Below are 17,757 nucleotides of genomic sequence, written 5' to 3' on the forward strand. Positions count from 1 at the left end.
GGGATGGACTGGGATGAACTGGGATACGCTGGGGGAGCTTGGGGTGTCCTGGGGTACCCCGGGACACGCTGGGCGAGCCCCAAGGACCCTCGGGGATACACTGGGGCACACTGCGAGTTGAATCGCTGGCATACAGGGAACAGGCCCTGGGGACCCACTGGGACGCGCCAGGAGTCACTGGGATATGCTGGGCAGTCCCGTGGACACTTTGGGATGCACAGGGATGGGATACACTCAGCTTCTGGGGACACAACACTGACCTCAGTGACATGGAGCCCTGTGCCATCCCTCTCCCCACAGTGTCCCCTCCCAGTTTCTGCCCACTCCCAGCACCTCCTCCAGCCCCTCTCCCCATTCCCAGGTGGCCACATGTCCCCCTGGCCTCTCCCTGCGGCCAGCCATGTCCCCTCCCCCACCAAGAGCAGAGCACGGTGTCTTAAAAAACGTTTGCGTGTCTTTATTATTTTAGGGTGGCACCACTGTGGGTGCAAGGGAGGCTGTGGGCACAGCCTGGCATGGAGGTCCATGGGATGGCACAGATGGGGATGGCACAGCTGGCATCCCCTCAGTGTTCCTGTACAGCTCCAATGCTGCCCAAAGAGCTCCAAGGCCCACGGGGCTGCCTTGGGCACGTGGCCCGGTGTCCCCACTGTCACCACATGTGCCAGTAGGGAAAGGCCACCTCGATGCAGAGCACGGCCAGGGGCGTGGAGCAGTTGTGCCGGTGCCCGGCCAGCAGCCGGCCCTGGCCCAGGGGGGTGGCCATGCCCTCGGCCGCGCCGGAGCTGCGCCAGCCCTGGCAGTCCCGGCGCCGGGCATGTCCCCCCCGCGCCGTGGAGCCGTGCCAGGCCAGCCGGTGGGGCCTGCGGGTGGGCACGGGGTCAGCGGGGCACCCCCAGCTCTTTGCTCCTGTGCTTGAGCGGGGAGGGACCGTTCAGGACTCACCAGAGGGGATCCGTCAGGATGTTGCGCCCGTTGAAGGAGTAGATGGGAGTCCCTGGGGTGGCACCGGGTCGACCCTCGAAGAGGGAGCTCCAGGACTTGGCCAGCAGCTGCCCCTGTGGGCACGAGCCGTGGTGCTCAGCCAGGGGCCAGGGGATGCCTGTGTCCCCACCATGTGTGGGCAGCAACTCGCTCTCAGTTCCGGCGGCTCCCCAAAACCACTGAGCAAGGCCGGGGTGCAGCAGCCCCAGGGCAGGACTGGGCGGGGGTCCCTCACCCACCACAGTTCACTGGGGGCTCCACCTGCAGCTCCTCCAAGGGACGGGGGTACCTGCCTTCAGGTTGACGATGGGGAGGGTCCTGTCTGTCCTCTTGACGATGGACACCAGGTCCTGGGTGGGGGCCGACAGGAAGGCCCGGAAGGTGCTGTACAGCCCGGCCTCCTGGGACTGCCGGTAGCACTGCAGGTCGGCCCCCCGGATCCCACTCATGTCGCCGGAGAGGGGCACGTTGAGGGCGGCCAGGCGGAGCTGGGGGGCAGCCAGGAGGTGTTGGGGCTCTGCTCCCCCCTTTCCGGGGAGTGCGAGGCTCCTGGGGGGGCTGGCCGGGATTGGGGGTCCCCTGGGCACCTCCACCCCTTCTCCCACCCACAGGGGCCAGGCATTCCTTACGGATGGGATCCGTGGGGCGGTGGTGGTTGGCTGGATTTGGGGCAGCTCTTGTCCCTCCTCCTTCTTGACCTGGAATAACAGAGCTCAGGTCAGTCTGGGGACATCCATCTCTGTGCCATGGGTGGGTGACACCCTGCCCAGACCAACAAGACCCCAGGCTCTGGGCATGCCAGGCTGGCATTGCTCTGCTGACATCCAGCCCTTCCAGCGTGGCTGGACCCTGAGCAGGGCTCACCTGCGAGTCTGTTGGGGGCTGCACAGGTGACACTGTGTCAGGACCTCTTGTCTGCACCCGCTTTGCCTCCTGGATGGAGAGGAGAGGGGGAGAAAAAGGGAGAAGACAGTCCCATGGTGTCTGTCCTCCACAGCAGGCAGAGGAGGGCTCTATCTCCCTGCAGGGACATGAGCAGACCCCACATCTGCTCACACCCCCCTCACCTGGTACCGTGGGGTGGAGGCAGAAGGGTCGTCACCAGCCAAGACCAACTGTGGATCCTCCAACTGCTCGATGACACGAGCAGAGGGACACGTTAGGGATAACTTGCTCCTTCCCAGGGGTCTCCTGCCCCATCACCAAATCCAGCCTTGGATCCTGCCCCCCCCCAGCCCCTCGAGGGACCCCCACCGTACCAGGAGGCGGCTCCAGCCAGCGGGGGTCCGGAGGAAGGCGCTGCTCCCCTCCTGCACATAGGCCAGGCTCCCCTCGGGCACGGCACCGCTCGCCTTCACCATCAGCCCCTTGGACCTGAAGACCCACGTCTGGCGCTGGGGGGACGCAGAGAGTCAGGGCCCCGATGTGGGGTCTGGGAGAGCTGGTGGGGGCTCACCCGTGGCCGCAGCCAGGACGCACCCGGGGATCAGTGCGGCACTCCGACGGCTCCGTCTGAGGGGTGTTGGCATCTGGAGAGCCTGGAGAAGGTGGAGGGTCACAAGGTGTCCCAGCACAGGGCCTGGGTGCTCCTCTGGGAGCTGGCCCTGCAGGGACACGGGGAGCCCCTGAAACACCTGGGAAACGCCCTCACCTGCTGCCCAACCTGGGTCTGGGGCCGCCTGTGAAGGAAAACGGGGCTTGTTACTCCTGCTGGGCACAAGGACAGGGACACCCTTCCCGGTGCACGGGGAGGGGACGGGGACTCTCAGGGACAGGGAGGCCATGGCTTACAGGCTGCTTGCAGGGGGGCTGGGCACGGACCGGGTACACCCTCTGGAAGCAAAGGCAGGCAGGTTTGGGGGGGCCCTGGTGCCCTGCACAGCCACACATGGGTGTGCTCTGACACAGGTGTGTGCACACCTGCGCCGGGCCTTACGTTGAAGTAGAGGAAACCTGGTGGTCCAGGGGGGCCTGGGGGCCCGGGGGGGCCAGGGTGCCCGGGGGGACCTCGAAGACCCTGTAGGAGAGCAGTGTGGAGATTAGGCTGTTTTGGTGCTGCCTTTTGTAGGGCAGCTGTAAAACACCCCACTGCTGGCCCTCATCCTTCCTGCTCCCGTCCCCTCCCAGAGCTGAACGTCCCCAGGCTGGGGCAGCGCAGACCCAGCAGTGACTCTCACGTGAGGGATGATCGCTCCATAAATCTCTGGTTCCTCTTTGCCGTCCTGCAGAGACAGAGGGAAAAGACTGAGAGTGATCTCCATCCTCCATTCCTCCACCCCAGCTGGGACTACGGGCCCTGTGGGGCTGTTGGTGGGGTGAACCATGTCCCCAAGGCCAGGCTGGGGTCCCTCCCACTGAGCACTCACCGTCTGGTACCCTCTGATGGACCCCCAGGAGCCAGGCTGGCTGCCGGTGCTGGGGAAGGGGAGGTGGCCTGGTTTGCACCCCTGTTCCCCATAGCAGCACCCCTGGGTGAGGCAAAGAGAGAGGCAGGATTAGAGCCTGAGCTGGGTGCTGGGCACGGGGGATGCTGGGGGTGTGTGTGTGGGTGCACTGCATGCTGGCACACGTATGCACACGTGTGTGCCTGTGTGTGTTCACATGTGCCGCAGGGGATGGTGTCACTCGCCCCCCACCCTGCACCTCAGCCCATTTAGGGTCTCTGGTGCTGCCTCCAGGGTGAGATAAAGGGTGTTGGAGGAGCAGAGGCAGCACAGGGGACTCCCAGGGGTGCACACTCAGGTGTGGGGATGGGGACATCCCACAGCCAGTCCCCCCCACCACCACTGCTCGTGGCTACAAACCGGCTCTCCAGGGTCGCCCTTTTCTCCCTGGAAGGAAAGTGAGACATCCTGTCAGCACCCGGCTCTGAGGGTCCCCTGGCCGCCCAGGCCCCCTCACCGTGCTGTGCCTCGTGCCCCAGGGTACCACCCACCCCGTGCCAGGACCCCCGCCCGCAGTGCCCACTGCCCAGCTCACCTTGGGGCCCGGCCCTGCCAACCTGCGGTGCCCTCCATGGTGCAAGTCACACTGCAAAGAGGGGGACACTGGGATGAGCGTGGGGTGCCCCCACCCCAGCACCTGCAGTCCAGGGCCCCCTACTCACCCTGTAGTCCCCCGGTGGTCCTGGTGGCCCCATGGGACCGGGCATGCCGGGGGGTCCTGTCTCTCCGGTCCGGCCAGGGCTTCCCGGCATGCCTGGCAGTCCATACTCGCCCTTCTCGCCCTGTGGGCGCACGGCACAAGATGGTGAGCGTGGGGGCTGAGCCCCCGTGTGCCCCCAGGCCCCACAGTGGCAGGGCTGGGGCTGCCCCAGAGCCCTTCGAGGGCTCAGGGCTGGGGATGCTCCCCCCGGGGCAGGGCAAGGGGCTGGTGAGCCCAAGTGCCCCAAGCCGAGGATGGGCTGGGCTGGGACCCCCTTACCTTTAGTCCTGGGAATCCTGGCTCCCCTCGGAGCCCCGGTTTGCCAGGGAGTGACGCAGGTCCTGTGGGACCGGGGGGTCCTTCGTGCCCTGGCACCCCGGGGGGACCCTGAGGCCCTGGGAGCCCTGGTGCCCCCGGGGGTCCGTCTGGCCCAGCCGAGCCTGGAGACCCTGGAGTTCCTTCAGCCCCGGGAAAACCGGGTGGTCCCACAGCCCCCGGAGGACCAGGGGGTCCCGGCTTTCCCTCCCGCCCAGGGACCCCCGGGGGGCCATCATGGCCTGGGTAGCCTGGGGGTCCAGGCATGCCGGGCAGCCCGGGGGGGCCTGGGGGTCCTGAGTTTCCCACAGGGCTGGAGGGTCTCAGCTGCTCATCAGGTTGGAGGGAGAGGAGAGAGAGCAGGATCAGTGAACCGCCGTGTCCCATGCCCTGGCCCCCTCCCCTGCGCTGCCCACCCGCGCGGCCGCGTGTCCCAGCCCTCCCTGTCCCCCGCCAGTCCCGCCGGGAGTGACACCGCGGGCAGCGCCGGCATCACCCACCCGTGTCCCCGCCCCGGCGCTCACCTTGTTCTCCGATGCCTCGGGGAGGGCGGCAGGCGCGGGTGGGCTCCTGGCTCCCCAGATGCCTGGGGGTCCCGGGGGCCCCGGGGGTCCTGGAGGACCGGGGGGGCCCCGGGGACCCTGGTGACCTGGCTGTCCTGGGCTACCAGGCTTCCCTCTGTCCCCTGAGATTCCGGGCTGGCCTCTCTCTCCCGGGTACCCTCGGTCACCTCTCTCTCCCTGTTGAGGAAAGACAGACCGTGGCTCCGGGCTCCTGGAACTTCCCTCCACTGGAGCCCATTACAGGGACCTGCGGACCCCCTGCCCTTGGCCACCTGAGTCACCCCCCAACTCAGACCCCAGAGCCACAGTCCAAATCCTGAGCAAAAAGGGTTTTGCACAGACAAAAGAGCATCTCACAGCGTGTCCTTGTGGGTTCCCTCACACCCCTTCCCCTTCCCGGGGAGGATCACCCCACCTTTGGGCCAGGAGGGCCGGGGCGCACGGGGCAGACGCAGCTGGAAGCGTTGAGCACCTAGAGAGGGAGACAGAGGTGGGCTGAGGGACTTGAGCCCAGCTGCTGGGTCCAACAGTGGTTCCCTGTGCCTACCCCTCACCTGGAGGGCAGGGTCCGTCTCTGGGGCCGGGGGCACCCCCCGGGACAGCCCCTTCGCTGTGGTCTGTGTGGAGGAGAGGAAGGGCTGAGTGTGAGACCCCTGAGCACCATCCCTGTCCCTCCCTGCCAGTCCCTCCCACTCGCCAGGGCGCCCATCCCAGGCTGCCCCTCTCATCCCCCTGGGGACCAGGACCCCTCCATCACCTGGATCTGCAGGAACTCCTCTTCCACCGCGCTCCCCTCGAAGATCTCTGGGGCGGCCGTGGGTCGGCGCTGCTGGAGTGGACAGGGAATGCTCAGTACAGGGTTTGGGGGGGTCCAGGGGGGCAGGTGGAACACTCTTGCAGTCGTGGCTGCCCCCAGCCTGGGGTGGGGGCCCAGCCCCAGTGCTGTTGTGGGGCTGTGCCATGTGGGAGGACACTGGGAGCTGCTGTGGCTCCTTTCCAAGGGGAGTTACGCTCAGGGCTAGAGCAGGGCACAGTGCCCGGGCTGGGCACAGACAAGGGGAAGGACATGGCAAGGAGCCTGGCAGCAACTGGGGAGTTTTGGGAGGGCTGGAGGAGCCAGAGGGGGAATGCTGCCCAGGGAAAGGCACCTGGCCTCGTGTGCGTGGTGGGGCATGGCCTGGCCCTTTTGCTGGCCCCCTGGCAAGGTGGTCCCGGCGTCTGGGGGCCGTCACCAGAGGGGGTTTGCTCAGCAGCACCTTCCCCATGGGCTCCATGCTGGTCTCTGCATCTGCAGGAGAAAAGAGGTGATGGGGCAAAAGGCGTCAAGGCTGGAGGGGGACTGGGGTGGCACAGCACTCCCAGTTCCCAGCACCTGCCACCCAGCATTGCCACAGCAGTGCCACCAGCAGCCCCAGACCCCAGCACCCCACACCTCACCCTCCACCCTCCAAGTGCCCCCTCCATGCTGAGGTGCAGGAATCTGGGGTGCTGCCCCCACCACACCCTGCCTACCTTCCTCCCCATCCAGGGTGGAGGTGCTGAGGCTGGTGCCGGGATCCGGGGTGGTGTCCTCCGAGCCCAGGTAGAACCACTGGGCCGTGGCAGGGCACAGGCGCCCGGCCAGCACCAGGAGGATGCAGAGGGTGCGGAGGAGGTCCCAGGGGCTGCCGGACCCCATGGCACTGCCTCTGGGCTTGGCTGCCGCCCAGGATGGGGGTCCTTGGCTCTTCCCGCTCCCTGCTCCGTCTGCGCCCGCGGTCCCGGCACGGCGCCCGCAGTTATCACGGCGGCCCCTGACACGCCCCTCGCCCGCCCCGGCACCCGCACCCCACGGACCGCATCCGGCAGGTGCTGAGCACCGGGGCTGGGGGCACAGGGCTGTCCTGTCATGGGGGCTGCACCGAGCACCAAACACCAGCACTGAGCCCCCTCCGTGGCCACAGGGCTGTGGTTGGGGTGGGAGCAGCACAGCTGTGGGGGGCACCAGCCTGGCCCTGCTCCGTCCCACAGGATGGTGCTGGGGCAGGGACCTGGAGGAGCAGTGCCTGGGCAGAGGGGGGATGCTGGCACTGCCTCTGCCCGCAGACACAACAGCCTCCCCAGTGGGCGAGCGGCGCTGCCAAGGCCTGATAAGGTGATGCAGCCCGAGTGGGGCCAGGCACCTGTTTGGGTTTGGTCCCTACTGGGACACCGAGTCAAGGCTGCTGCCTCTGCCCTGAGTCATGGCCACAGTGCCAGGCAGGGCAGGGGCTCAGAGCAGCACCATGTGACGATGCCTTGTGAAGCCCCTGCCGGGGCCGAGATGGGAGAAGGGGGGCTGAGGAGAGTGGGGGACACGGACCCTGCCTGTCCCTGCCCTGCCTGCCCTTGGTGCTGTCCAGTTCACCTGCACAGGAGAGATAAGATTCTCCTGAGAGCACCTTTGGCAGTGCCACCAGTGCCACCCATGCTGGCACTCAAGCCTCAAGACACCAGTTTGAGCATTAGATGTGCTCACCCATGACACAAGTTGGGGTTCTCAGCCCAGGCCCTGCATTCCAGGCAGCTCTGCTCCTCTTGTCCCACCCACTACACTGACCCCCACACCAGAGCCCCACAGGGCCCCCCCCATGCCATGTCCAAGACCTCCCTGCAGTGCCCACGACCCCTTTGCCGCACCCAGAGGGGCGCTCCAATCCCGGTGCTGGCTGAGATGCCCCAGGGCGCAGCTTGGGGGTCACCAGCCCCGGGTGATGCTCGGGGACCTTTCCCCCGGGAACAGTGGCCGCTCCTCGCCATCTTTCCCCCCTCCCGCCGTGCCGACCCGCCCGGTGCTGCGGGGACTGCCGGGACCGGGGTCCCGGGGGGGATGCCGGGACTCCCTGGGGTCCCGCCCGCTCCCGCTTTTCCCGAGCAGCCACTAGGTGCCGGCAGCCTTCAACCTATCCCGGGCTGTGCGGGGCGGGGGCCGCGGGGGGCGCGGGTGCGGGGAACCGGGGGCAGGTGGGCGCGGGGAGCCGGCGGGGCCGTCCCGGGCAGACCGGGGCCGAGCCGCCCGGGATGCGCCGTTGCCAGCAACGCTTTCGCTTCCGCCGGGGCCCCCCGCGACCGGAGCCCACCCCGGGGGTCTTGCCCGCATCCCCCGCCGTGCAGCCCCGCACGGTGTGTGGGTGTCCCCAGTTTATCCGGTTGCTCTCGGGACCGGGCGGAGTGTAGGAGGGCAGCGGGTAGTCTGGGAAGGGGCGCGGGGCCGGGGGGAGGCTCCGGGCCGGCTCTCCGCTCTGCCCGGCGCCGGAGCCGCCCCACCGGTGGCCCCGCTGCTGAAGCCGCCGGCGGTGGCGGTGCCAGTGCGGCCGCCGCCCGCGGGGAGCGTCGCTGCCCGGTGGGTCCCCGGTGGCGGCGGGGGCGGCCCCGCCGGTGGCCCCGGTGGCGGCGGCGGGAGGTGTGGCCAGGGGCCGCATAAAGCCGCATAAAGCGGCCGCCGCCGCCCCGCGCCCGCCGCCAGCCGAGCGCCGCGGAGCGGGGCCGGAGCGGGGCCGCCATGCGCCCGGGGCCGGGGCTGCCGGCGCTGCCGGTGCTGCCGGTGGTGCTGGCGCTGCTGGCGGCGGCGGCGCGGCCGGGCGGCGGCGAGGAGGCGATCCAGTGCCCGCCGTGCTCGGAGGAGCGGCTGGCGCGGTGCAAGGCGCCGCAGGGCTGCGCGGAGCTGGTGCGGGAGCCGGGCTGCGGGTGCTGCGCGACCTGCGCGCTGCCCCGCGGCACCGCCTGCGGCGTCTACACCGCGCGCTGCGGAGCGGGGCTGCGCTGCTACCCGCCCCGCGGAGAGCCGCGGCCCCTCCGCACCCTCATGCACGGCCAGGGCATCTGCACCGACCTGGCCGACGTCGAGGCCATCCAGGAGAGCCTCCACCCCCCAGGTGAGGCGGCGGAGCGGCGGCACTGGGTGTGCGCCCCGGGATGGGCGACCGGGGGTCCTTCTCGCTGACAATGGTAGTGGCACAACCCTCTGTTGGCACCAGTTCGCTCCCTGCTCGCTCGATGAGAGCTGGGGCTGCGGGACGGGGCTCGTCGGGGACCTTCCCATACTTAGAGGGAGCTTGCAAAAATTGTGAAGAGTGACTTTTACATGGGTAGGTTGTTACAGGGCAAGGGGAAGGGTTTTAAACTAAAAAGGGGAGATTTAAATTGGACGATAGGAGGAAATTCTTCCCTGTGAGGGTGGAGAGGCACTGGCAAAGGTGCCCAGAGTATTTCTGGATGTCCCATCCCTGGAAGTGTTCAAAGCCAGGGGGGACGGGGCTTGGAGCAACCTGGTCTAGTAAGTGGTCTTTAAAGTGTCTTCCAACCCAAACCATTCCATGACCCTAAGGATGGGATAGGACAGCCCAGGGATGGGAATGCAGGGAGCGTGTTCCAGGGAGGGAGCAGGGCTGCAGGAAACCCAGTACACGTGGCTGACATTTGTGCCACCCTTACCCACTGCGGACACAGCAGTGCCACGGCCAAGTGGCACTACACGTGCTGGAGTGGGGAACCACCTGCTGTGCCCCCCTGGCTGCAACGTGTCCCCGTACTGAGGGGCAGCCTGGAGTCCTGCAGACACCCACAGCCCCTGGGGACACATCCCAGCTGCTGGAGAAACTCCTGTTGCACAGAGGCCCCTGTGCTGCCCCTTCCCTGGGATGCTGCCGGGAGTTCTGCCTGCACTGCTGGGAGGAAACAGGAAAGAGGCCGCGGGGCACCTGCTTCCCCCTCAGGCAGGTCCAGCTGGATGCTGTGCCGGGCTCTGCCAGGAGCTGTGTCTGTCTGGGCAGGGCAGTGGGGTACAGGCAGAGCTGGGCTGGAAGAGCTGCTTCCTGTCCTTTCTGCCTACGACTCTCTGCCCCGGGACTCTCTTGCAGGTGTTGATTGTGGCCCCCTGCCATCCCCCTGGTGCTCAGGCAGGGTCTGGGGGCCAGGAGCGGAGCTGATGCTGGGAGCTCAGCCCAGAGCTGTGCAGGTCGCACTGTGGGAATAGAGCCTCTCCTGGGGGATGAATGTGGGGACCATCACCCGTGGGTCTGGATGCCATACTCCCTTTTCATATCCATGGACTATGTCCCCTGAAGCTGGGGAGCAGCATCCCACTACGGGATGATCCATGAGTTGACCTGGCCCTGGGTCCCCACGAGGGGTCACCTGGGGCTCCCTGTGGGGCAGAAGGGACTAGAGCAGTGTCTGTCCCTATCCACCCTGAGGGCCGGATCCCAGCTCCGTTCCCTCCTTGCACGACTGGTCCATGGCAGCTCTGCCAGTATCCCCAGTGTGAGAAGTGCCCTTTGTGGATGGGCCCCTCCAGCTGCTCCCCCTGCAGAGACAGGAGCTCTCCGGGAGCGCTTGGCATGGGGTCCATTGCAGAGCCCCCCTGCCCTGCCTGTCTGTCCTCATCCCACATCCTGCAGGAGCTGTCTGGGCTCCCTGGCCCGGGGCTGCGCCGCGCTGCCAAGCCCTGTTGGTTTTGGCTGTGCCCCGTGTAATGCAACATTTTTTCCCAGAGCCTTTAGGAAACAGACTTGCATTTTTTCCCTTCCTTCCCGCGGTGTTTTGGCCTGGCTGGGGACGGGTGGGTGGCCGTGGGAGCCGGGTCACCCACCGGGCATGGCGATAGCCGGCGGTGTCACAGGTGGCAGGATGGGCGAGAGGGCACTGGGAACCCCTGTGTCCAGAACAGCCCGGTGGGACGTGGGCAGGACACCCACAGCACGTTGCTCGCTCTGGTGGGACACCCAGCTGTGGGTCCCTGACCCACTCCAGCAGCCCAGAGCCAGTGGGAGCGTGGGGCTGGGGGCTGCAGGCTCTGCACAGCGAGGGCACCCTGGCCTCTGATGGGTCCCCTTGGGATCAGCAGAAGGGAATTAATGCCTGTTTGGGGGCAGGGCCGTAGGGAGCAGGTGCCCCTGGCCGTGGCAGGGAGCGGGTGCCGGGAGCGTTCCCGGCGGCCGGGAAGCGGTTAACGCACAGCTCGTACAGTAAACACTTTGTCTGGGGGCTCTGTCCGGGGGGCTCCGCATTCCAGGGAAGAGGCTGGGATCGGGGGGCTGGGCTGAGGCTGGGCTTTCCGAAGGGTTGGACATGGCTCCCGGCTCCAGCAGCAGCAAAGAGCCTCTCTGCTCACCCAGGACCCCTGGCACCCACGGGATGGGACTCTCAGGAAGCGAGGGATTGGGTGGCTACTCTCCTGACCCAAAACCCTCTCCCGTGGTCGTGGGTCTGGGCACTTTGTGTCGGGCCCTGTCCCTGTCTCCCTCTCCAAGCCCTGCCAGCTTCTGTCTGGCTCCAGAATCCCACTCCTCAGCCAGAGCCCTGTGCCAGGGCCGGCTCCAGGAGGTCCCAGCCATGGCTTTCCGGCACAGCCGCTGGCTGGCGGTGACTGAGCCCGTGTGTGGCAGCCAGGAGGAGGTGAGGACATATTCCCCAGCACACATGACGAGTGATTTAATGCTGGGTAAATGATTATGTCTGGGAAAACCTGACCCCATGGGAGCTGTGTTCATCCCGTGTGGTCTCTGCAAGCTGGGACAGATCCTGTTTCCTTCCTGCGTGCAGTGACCAGGAGGGACAGTGATGGCTGAGCCCTGTCTGGACAGCGGGCAGGGAGGGCAGGCTGAGTTCAGGCAGGCCAGGCTGTTTGCCATGTCCCACCTGTTCCCTGGGGTGGAGGTTCCTCCATGCTCTGGTTTCTCCAGGCTGGGTGCTGCTCCTGGCAAGGAATCATCTGTGGGGAATCATCATCTGCGTTTGAATCCCTCACTGCCTCTCCTGCATCCCAGCCTCCCTTCCATGGGGCCCACATTGGGTGAGGGGTGGTGGGGAGGCAGGGGGTGCCCAGGTGGCAGGAGGTGCCTGGTGCTGGTGCTCCTGGCACCCACATTTCTGGCTCCCCGCACTCCACCAGGGTCAGTGCTTGGCAAGACACAGATGTGTCCCTTCTGGCCCTTGAGGCATGTGGGACCTTTCACGGGGAGCTGGTGGCACAGTGGGGAGCAGGGCTGGAGCTCTGACACTTATACCTCCCCAGGGACACACACACAGAGTCCTGGGATTTCTTTGGCTGCCCCAGGCTCTGCTCCCACAGGATCCGCGCGGTGGAGCCGGAGCCCTTCACCGCTCCCTGGGGCTCAGTGCTGTGAATCACAAGTTCGGCACGTGACCAACCTCATTTGCAGCTCCTGTTAATTGAAGGCGATGCTGAATGACTCGTTTGTGTCCCCCCTCCCCGTCCACAGTCTGGGCAGGGATCCTCCTCCTGCCAGAATGGGTGGCAGGTCTGTGTGACCAGCGAGAGCAGCACCCCTTCCCATCCCCTTGGCACCCACTTCCATCCCAAACTGAGCAGACTCATATCTGAGTGTTAAAAAGCTCAATCGAGCAGAAGGCCCCCCCTACCCTCCCTCCAGGGGGGTGGTGGCCATGCATGGGGTGGCAGGTTGGGCTGCACCAGGGCAGGGTGGCGGGTGGCGGCTCTGGGTTCCACACACGTTGCTTTTCCCATGCCTTTTTGCTGAGTGTGAGGAGTTTTCTGGTCCCAGGCAGGCAGGAGGTTCCCTGAGCTGCTGTGTGTCACTTAGCAAGGGGACAGCCACCCCAAGGACAGCAGAGATCCCTGTGGCAGGGAGGGGTGCTGGAGGGTGCGAGCTGGGGACTGCGGGTCCCGAGTGCTGGCAGGAGCCGTCTCGCTGCCTGGAGGCACCGGATTTTCATGTGACCTTATGAAAATGTTATTGGCATCTGGTTTTATTTAAGCCGGGAGATTTGATGCTCTGGAGGCGTCTGGTGGGGGAAGGAGGGGGGGTTGGCTGCGCTGGGATCGGTGAGGGCTTCCCCTACAGGGGCAGTGCCGGTGCCTCCCAGTCCTGCCTTTCCACGGTGTGGGAGAAGCGTGTGGAGGTGCCAGGAATTCAGCACAGTGGTCCCCACGGGTGCCAAATCTTCTGCCCAGCTCTTCCTTGTGTTTCCCCATGGAAATGCAGAGGAAGGAAGGAAGGAAGGAACATCCCTGCCTGTGCCCCCGGCTGGGCGCTGCCACCAGCGCCCGCATTGCGCCACGGCCCCGTGGCTGGTGCCATCAGAGCTGGCACTGGCACTGCTCTGTGCAGGGTCCTTTGGGTCTCTTCGGGTTCGTGTTTCAAATTTCAAGGGCATGAGCCATTTCCTGGAAAAAGTGGACAGATTAAGCAAAAAGCAAATAACACCCACGAGGGAGGGGGCTTTTGGTTGGGGCTTTGCTGTGGACTTTAACCAGGCCCCCAGGAGCTGGGCCAGGAGCCCTGCACTGCAGGAGCCACGGTGTGAGGTGCCAAGGGGAGACCAGAACCTGGATCCTGGCAGGGTGAGATGAGCAGGAGGCTGTGGCTCTGACCCCACTGCCAGCCTGTGGGAAAGGCCAGTGCTGGGCATCACCTGGTAGCCCCTGCTCTGCTGCTGTGAGTCCCTGGGTGCCACCCTCTGATGGTGACTCCTCCCTGCCTGGTTTGGGAAGGTTTTCCCTGCTGCCAGTCACAATATTGACTCATTTAAGCCCAACCCCAGGATAACCTCGGGCAGGGAGCCCTGGCTGCTTCCCTGGACAGCCCAGGTGGGCTGGGGGACAAAACTCTGCTCGGGCTGTGCCTGACACAGCTCTGAGCACAGGTGGGGCTCAGCTCCTGGGTGTCTTCCCTCCACAGGGTGTAAACTCCAGCCCCAGGCTGGAGGAACCGGCAGCTTTCTGAAAGCTCAACCCCGCCGAGCACTCGTCTCATGACGCTCCGTCCAGCTGCCAACATCTGGGCCGGCAACTTGGCTGCGCTCCTGGCGCAGGAGGGGATGCCAAGCGCCGCCTTTCGGGATCGGCCCCGTGGGAGATTAACTTTCTTATTCCAGGAATTTCTTCTTTCATGTCTTGGCGGGGGCCGTGCCCCGCGGCAGAGCGCGGCTCCACTCCCGGCTGCGGCGCCCGGTGCCGCCCCAGGCCTGGCGGGGGCTCAGCACCACCCCAGTGCCCCATTCCCACTGCAGCTCCTCAAAGGCAGATTTTTGGGGGCACAGGGGGCTTCCTGGGGTTCCCTGGCTGTGCATCCCAGGGTCACCTTCCAGCCCCGCGGCTCTGGTGCTGTGGGCGAGCACCCGGTGCCTGGTGGCACGTGGCTGGCAGGGACACAGCCAGACCCAGCACATTGTGCATTTGCAACCCTACAATAACAGACACATGGCAACAAGTTGCTAATCACGGCTAATGAGTTGGGAAAAACCCCAGGTGCCTTTTCCAGCGCTGCAGGGAGCTCAGACCAGTGCAGTGGCAGGGGCAGAAGGGGACCCAGGGCCAGGGGTGACACCTCTGGGGACAGGAGAGCCTGATATGGGGTCTGGCAGCACCAGCTGCTTGTTCTTGCTGGGGGTGCAAGTGGCACTGAGCCCCCTCGGTCTGTGTTCCTGCAGAGAAGGAGGAGATCGACCACCCCAACAACAGCTTCAGCCCCTGCAGCATCCACGACCGCAAGTGCCTGCAGAAGCAGCAGGCGAAGAGGGTCAACAACGGCAACAAGATGCGCAGTAGCGGGAGCCCTCACCACCGCGAGGACACGCGGCCCATAGTGAGCAGGGGCAGGGCTGGGGAGGGCAGGGTGGCTGCTCCAGCCTCGGGGTCCTGGCAGTGCTGGGGTGGGGGCACGTGCCAGCCCCACGGCCGGCTCAGCCCCTCCTTCCCGCAGGCACAGGGCTCGTGCCAGAGCGAGCTGCACCGGGCGCTGGAGCGGCTGGCGGCCTCGCAGACCCGCACCCACGAGGACCTGTACGTCATCCCCATCCCCAACTGCGACCGCAACGGCAACTTCCACCCCAAGCAGGTAGGACGGGGGGCCTGAGGGAATGGGGGCCGTGTGGGCCAGGCTGGGTGTCCCTGACTGAACCTGTCCCCGCAGTGTCACCCGGCGCTGGACGGGCAGCGCGGCAAGTGCTGGTGCGTGGACCGCAAGACGGGGGTGAAGCTGCCGGGCTTCCTGGAGCTGAAGGGGGACTTGGACTGTCACCAGCTGGCGGACAGCATGTGAGCGTGACCGTGGCGGCCCCGCGCCCAGCGGCCGCCTGGGACAGGAGGAGAGGGGGCCGTGAGCGCCGAGCAGCGCCCTGGTGCCGGGGCACCCCGGGGTGAGCTCCGGACTGTGCTGCTCTGCGCCACGGGCTGCCCACGACCCGCGCCATGACCACTACCCGCCACTGCTGGGGATCCTGGCACACGCCAGCGGCCCTTCCATCCCATGGGGACACGGCTTTGGACGGTGCTGCCCAGGGGCTGGTGTCGGCCTGCCCGGGTGGAGCTGGTGGGGAGCACCCTTGACGCTGGTGCCCCGTGGTGCCCCCTCAGCTTTTCACCCCGGCAGCCCCCGACACCGTGGGGTGCTGTGGCAGGCTGTGCATGCCAGACCTCTGCATGGGCAGCAGGAGAAGTGCCTCATCCTGCCCCCCACCCCCAGCAGCAAGAGGCTGCCTAGGGAAGGACTGGGGGCACGGAGAGACCCCCCCCCCACTGCTGCCCGCCCTTTCTGCCTGCATCTCGCCCAAAGTGTGTGTGTGTGTGATGGGCAGCGCTGCCACACAGAGCAATAAGAGACCTTCCCCTCCCCCGCTGCAGCCCCCCATTCTCACAGCCCAGCCCCATCCTGCTCCCCTGCAGGGACATGGCCCCCCATCCATCCTGTCTCCTCCTGTCCCATCCCTGGGATGAGGATGGTCCTCACAGGCATTGAGTCCAAGGGAGGGTGGGGGGGGGACGAGGGAGGTCCAGGAAATGCATCCCAGCAGGAAGAGCTTTTGGTCTGAGTTTTTTCTTTCTTCCCCAACTGTTGTTTTTTACTATTTAAAAAATACCATTGGTGGGATCTCAAAAGTGACGATGTGGCCCTGAAGCTGGAGTTCTCCAACCCCAGGGACAGGGCACTGGGGCAATGGCTCCTGTCTTCGCTACTTGGCCAACATGACAAAACCAGGAAGGGTTCTGGAATGTCTCCATGATGGGATCTGCAGATTTCATCAGCAGAAAGTTCTCAGCTGAGAAATTGTCACTGGTTTTGTAGCTGTTCTTTTCCCTTCTCTTTTCTTTAAGCTGGGCTGGAATTTTTTCATGTAAAAACGCCATGGCAAGCGTGCCAAAGATGGAGGGGACTTTCCTGATCCCCTCCTGACCTACCCCAGCTCTGTGGCCTCAGTGGAAGCTTTTGGTTTTCCACGTGGATTTGCCCTGGCCAAGGCCCCCTGATGGGAACGAAATGTTTCAGTTTTAGTGAAACACACTCTGCCCTCCTGATCCTCTCCCTGCCTGCCCCTGTGCCCTGCCAGATCCCTGCCTGCCCTGGCTGTCCCTGTGCCCTGCTGGATCCCTTCCTGCCCTGGCACCCCCTGGATCCCTGCCTGCCCTGGCTGCCTGTGGCTCTGCTCACACACAACTTCTAAACGGAGCCAATTTGCCAGGACAGTCCTTGGTGGGGAGGGGGATCCCTGCCCCTCTTCTCTCCCAGTCCCCCCAGTGCCACTGTGCCAAGGATGGGTGTCCCAGGGGGACAGGAGGTCCTACTGGGGACGGTGGCCAGTCATGGTGCCAATCCCGTTGTGGGGCACAGGGTGTGGTGGCAGTGCCAGCCTTGGCCACTTGACCCCTCCCTGCCCACAGCAGGGCAGATCCAGCGGAGCCTCTCCCAGTTTGGGGGGTTCCTGGGAATGCCGGTGCACGTTCTGTGTCCTGCTTGGAGGGCTCCAGTGTTTCGCAGTGTCTCTCCTGTAGTTTAGGGCTGTATTTACACACGACCATGTACCAGTGTCCCCCCTCCCCAGCGCGTCCCCCCGTGCCCAAGGGGTCCCTGTCCGTCCCTCCTGGGCCAAGCCCGTCCCGTTGGACTCCCGTGTAGCACCAACCCTTTTACAGTACACTTGAACCTTTGTATCCTCAAAAAGAAAAAAAAAAAAGGTAATTACTGTATTTAATTTCCTGTTATCTGATGTTTTTCTATTGAGTGTGTCTTATTTTTTATGGCTTTAAGTAATGGGAGAGGGGGGAGGCAGAGCAGGAGAGAGGGGTCTGTGGGATCCCACCCGTTTGGGGACAGGCTCCTTTGGCCATCCCTGCCCAAGGACTCTCCTGGTCCTGCGCTGGGCTTGGGGTTCAGCAGCCCTGAAGGTGCCCCGAGGGCTCTGGAAGAGCTTCACGAGCCGGGAAACAAAAGATTTCTTGCCTCCTTGTGACTCCCAGCTCAGCCTCCACCGGTACCACCGGGAGGGTTGTCACCGTCAACCCCACAGTGCGACACAGAGCAGCGGCGGGGCCGGAGACGGCGCCAGGCTGGGAGGGGACCCTGGACAGGCTTCAAAGTTCAGGGGCGGACAGGGACGGGCACCAGCGGCTCCAGGGACACGGGCTCGAGGCCAGGCAGTGCCGCCGGCCTTGACAAGCCCGCAGCCCGCCACTCCGCTCGGTGTTTTGGGGAAGTGCCGGGATGCAGCTGGGAGATGCCCAGGCGCGGGAATTGCAGCGGCCGCATCCCTCCCGCTGCTCCTGGCACCCCCGACAGCAGCTTGGCTGTCTGCCGGCGTCTGCAGCCCGTGCTGCCGGTGCTCCCAGCACAGGAATTCGTGTGGGTCCCTGCCTGGTGGCTCCCGGGGAGTGGCAGTGCCACCCGGGGCTGGCGCCAGCCCGGTGACCCCCCTACCGGAGCCGCGCGGTGCTGGGGTTGTGCAAACACCTTCGGGAAGGGGCCGCAGCCAACAC

The 17,757-nt window shown here is 65.7% G+C and overlaps 2 protein-coding genes across 2 annotated transcripts; one reads left to right on the forward strand and one right to left on the reverse strand.

Moving 5' to 3' along the window:
* Positions 1 to 565: 565 nt before the first annotated feature.
* On the reverse strand, positions 566 to 7,706 carry LOC114069273 (collagen alpha-1(XVIII) chain-like). The gene is made up of 23 exons (XM_027905940.1): positions 6,519 to 7,706; positions 6,155 to 6,294; positions 5,764 to 5,835; positions 5,561 to 5,623; positions 5,422 to 5,478; positions 4,968 to 5,183; positions 4,408 to 4,770; positions 4,091 to 4,210; positions 3,964 to 4,014; positions 3,789 to 3,815; positions 3,351 to 3,452; positions 3,162 to 3,206; positions 2,921 to 3,001; positions 2,776 to 2,817; positions 2,636 to 2,663; positions 2,464 to 2,513; positions 2,244 to 2,378; positions 2,052 to 2,114; positions 1,849 to 1,917; positions 1,614 to 1,682; positions 1,278 to 1,472; positions 946 to 1,058; positions 566 to 863 (listed from the first exon to the last, which is right to left on the reverse strand). Exons 1-23 carry the CDS (start codon positions 6,682 to 6,684, stop codon positions 653 to 655), a joined length of 2,478 nt encoding a protein of 825 aa, XP_027761741.1. The 5' UTR covers positions 6,685 to 7,706; the 3' UTR covers positions 566 to 652.
* Positions 7,707 to 8,488: 782 nt separating this feature from the next.
* On the forward strand, positions 8,489 to 16,968 carry IGFBP4 (insulin like growth factor binding protein 4). Its single transcript, XM_027905944.1, has 4 exons — positions 8,489 to 8,899; positions 14,439 to 14,593; positions 14,711 to 14,845; positions 14,921 to 16,968. The coding sequence occupies exons 1-4, from the start codon at positions 8,527 to 8,529 to the stop codon at positions 15,047 to 15,049; spliced, it is 792 nt and encodes a 263-aa protein (XP_027761745.1). The 5' UTR covers positions 8,489 to 8,526; the 3' UTR covers positions 15,050 to 16,968.
* The last annotated feature ends 789 nt before the right edge of the window (positions 16,969 to 17,757 follow it).

Source organism: Empidonax traillii, unplaced genomic scaffold (assembly GCF_003031625.1).
Source record: "Empidonax traillii isolate 1590-97213 ecotype Southwest subspecies unplaced genomic scaffold, ASM303162v1 scaffold1222:size288430, whole genome shotgun sequence".
Lineage (NCBI taxonomy): Eukaryota > Metazoa > Chordata > Aves > Passeriformes > Tyrannidae > Empidonax > Empidonax traillii.

Excerpts from the sequence above, each read along its gene's own strand:
- LOC114069273 (XM_027905940.1), bottom strand. The coding sequence starts at position 6,684 with ATGGGGTCCGGCAGCCCCTGGGACCTCCTCCGCACCCTCTGCATCCTC. Across the intron at positions 3,207-3,350 it reads CCATCAGAGGGTACCAGACG|GACGGCAAAGAGGAACCAGA; the intron begins GTGAGTGCTCAG and ends CTGTCTCTGCAG. Across the intron at positions 1,918-2,051 it reads CCTCCACCCCACGGTACCAG|GAGGCAAAGCGGGTGCAGAC; the intron begins GTGAGGGGGGTG and ends CTCTCCATCCAG.
- IGFBP4 (XM_027905944.1), top strand. The coding sequence starts at position 8,527 with ATGCGCCCGGGGCCGGGGCTGCCGGCGCTGCCGGTGCTGCCGGTGGTG. Across the intron at positions 8,900-14,438 it reads GGAGAGCCTCCACCCCCCAG|AGAAGGAGGAGATCGACCAC; the intron begins GTGAGGCGGCGG and ends GTGTTCCTGCAG. Across the intron at positions 14,846-14,920 it reads GCAACTTCCACCCCAAGCAG|TGTCACCCGGCGCTGGACGG; the intron begins GTAGGACGGGGG and ends CTGTCCCCGCAG.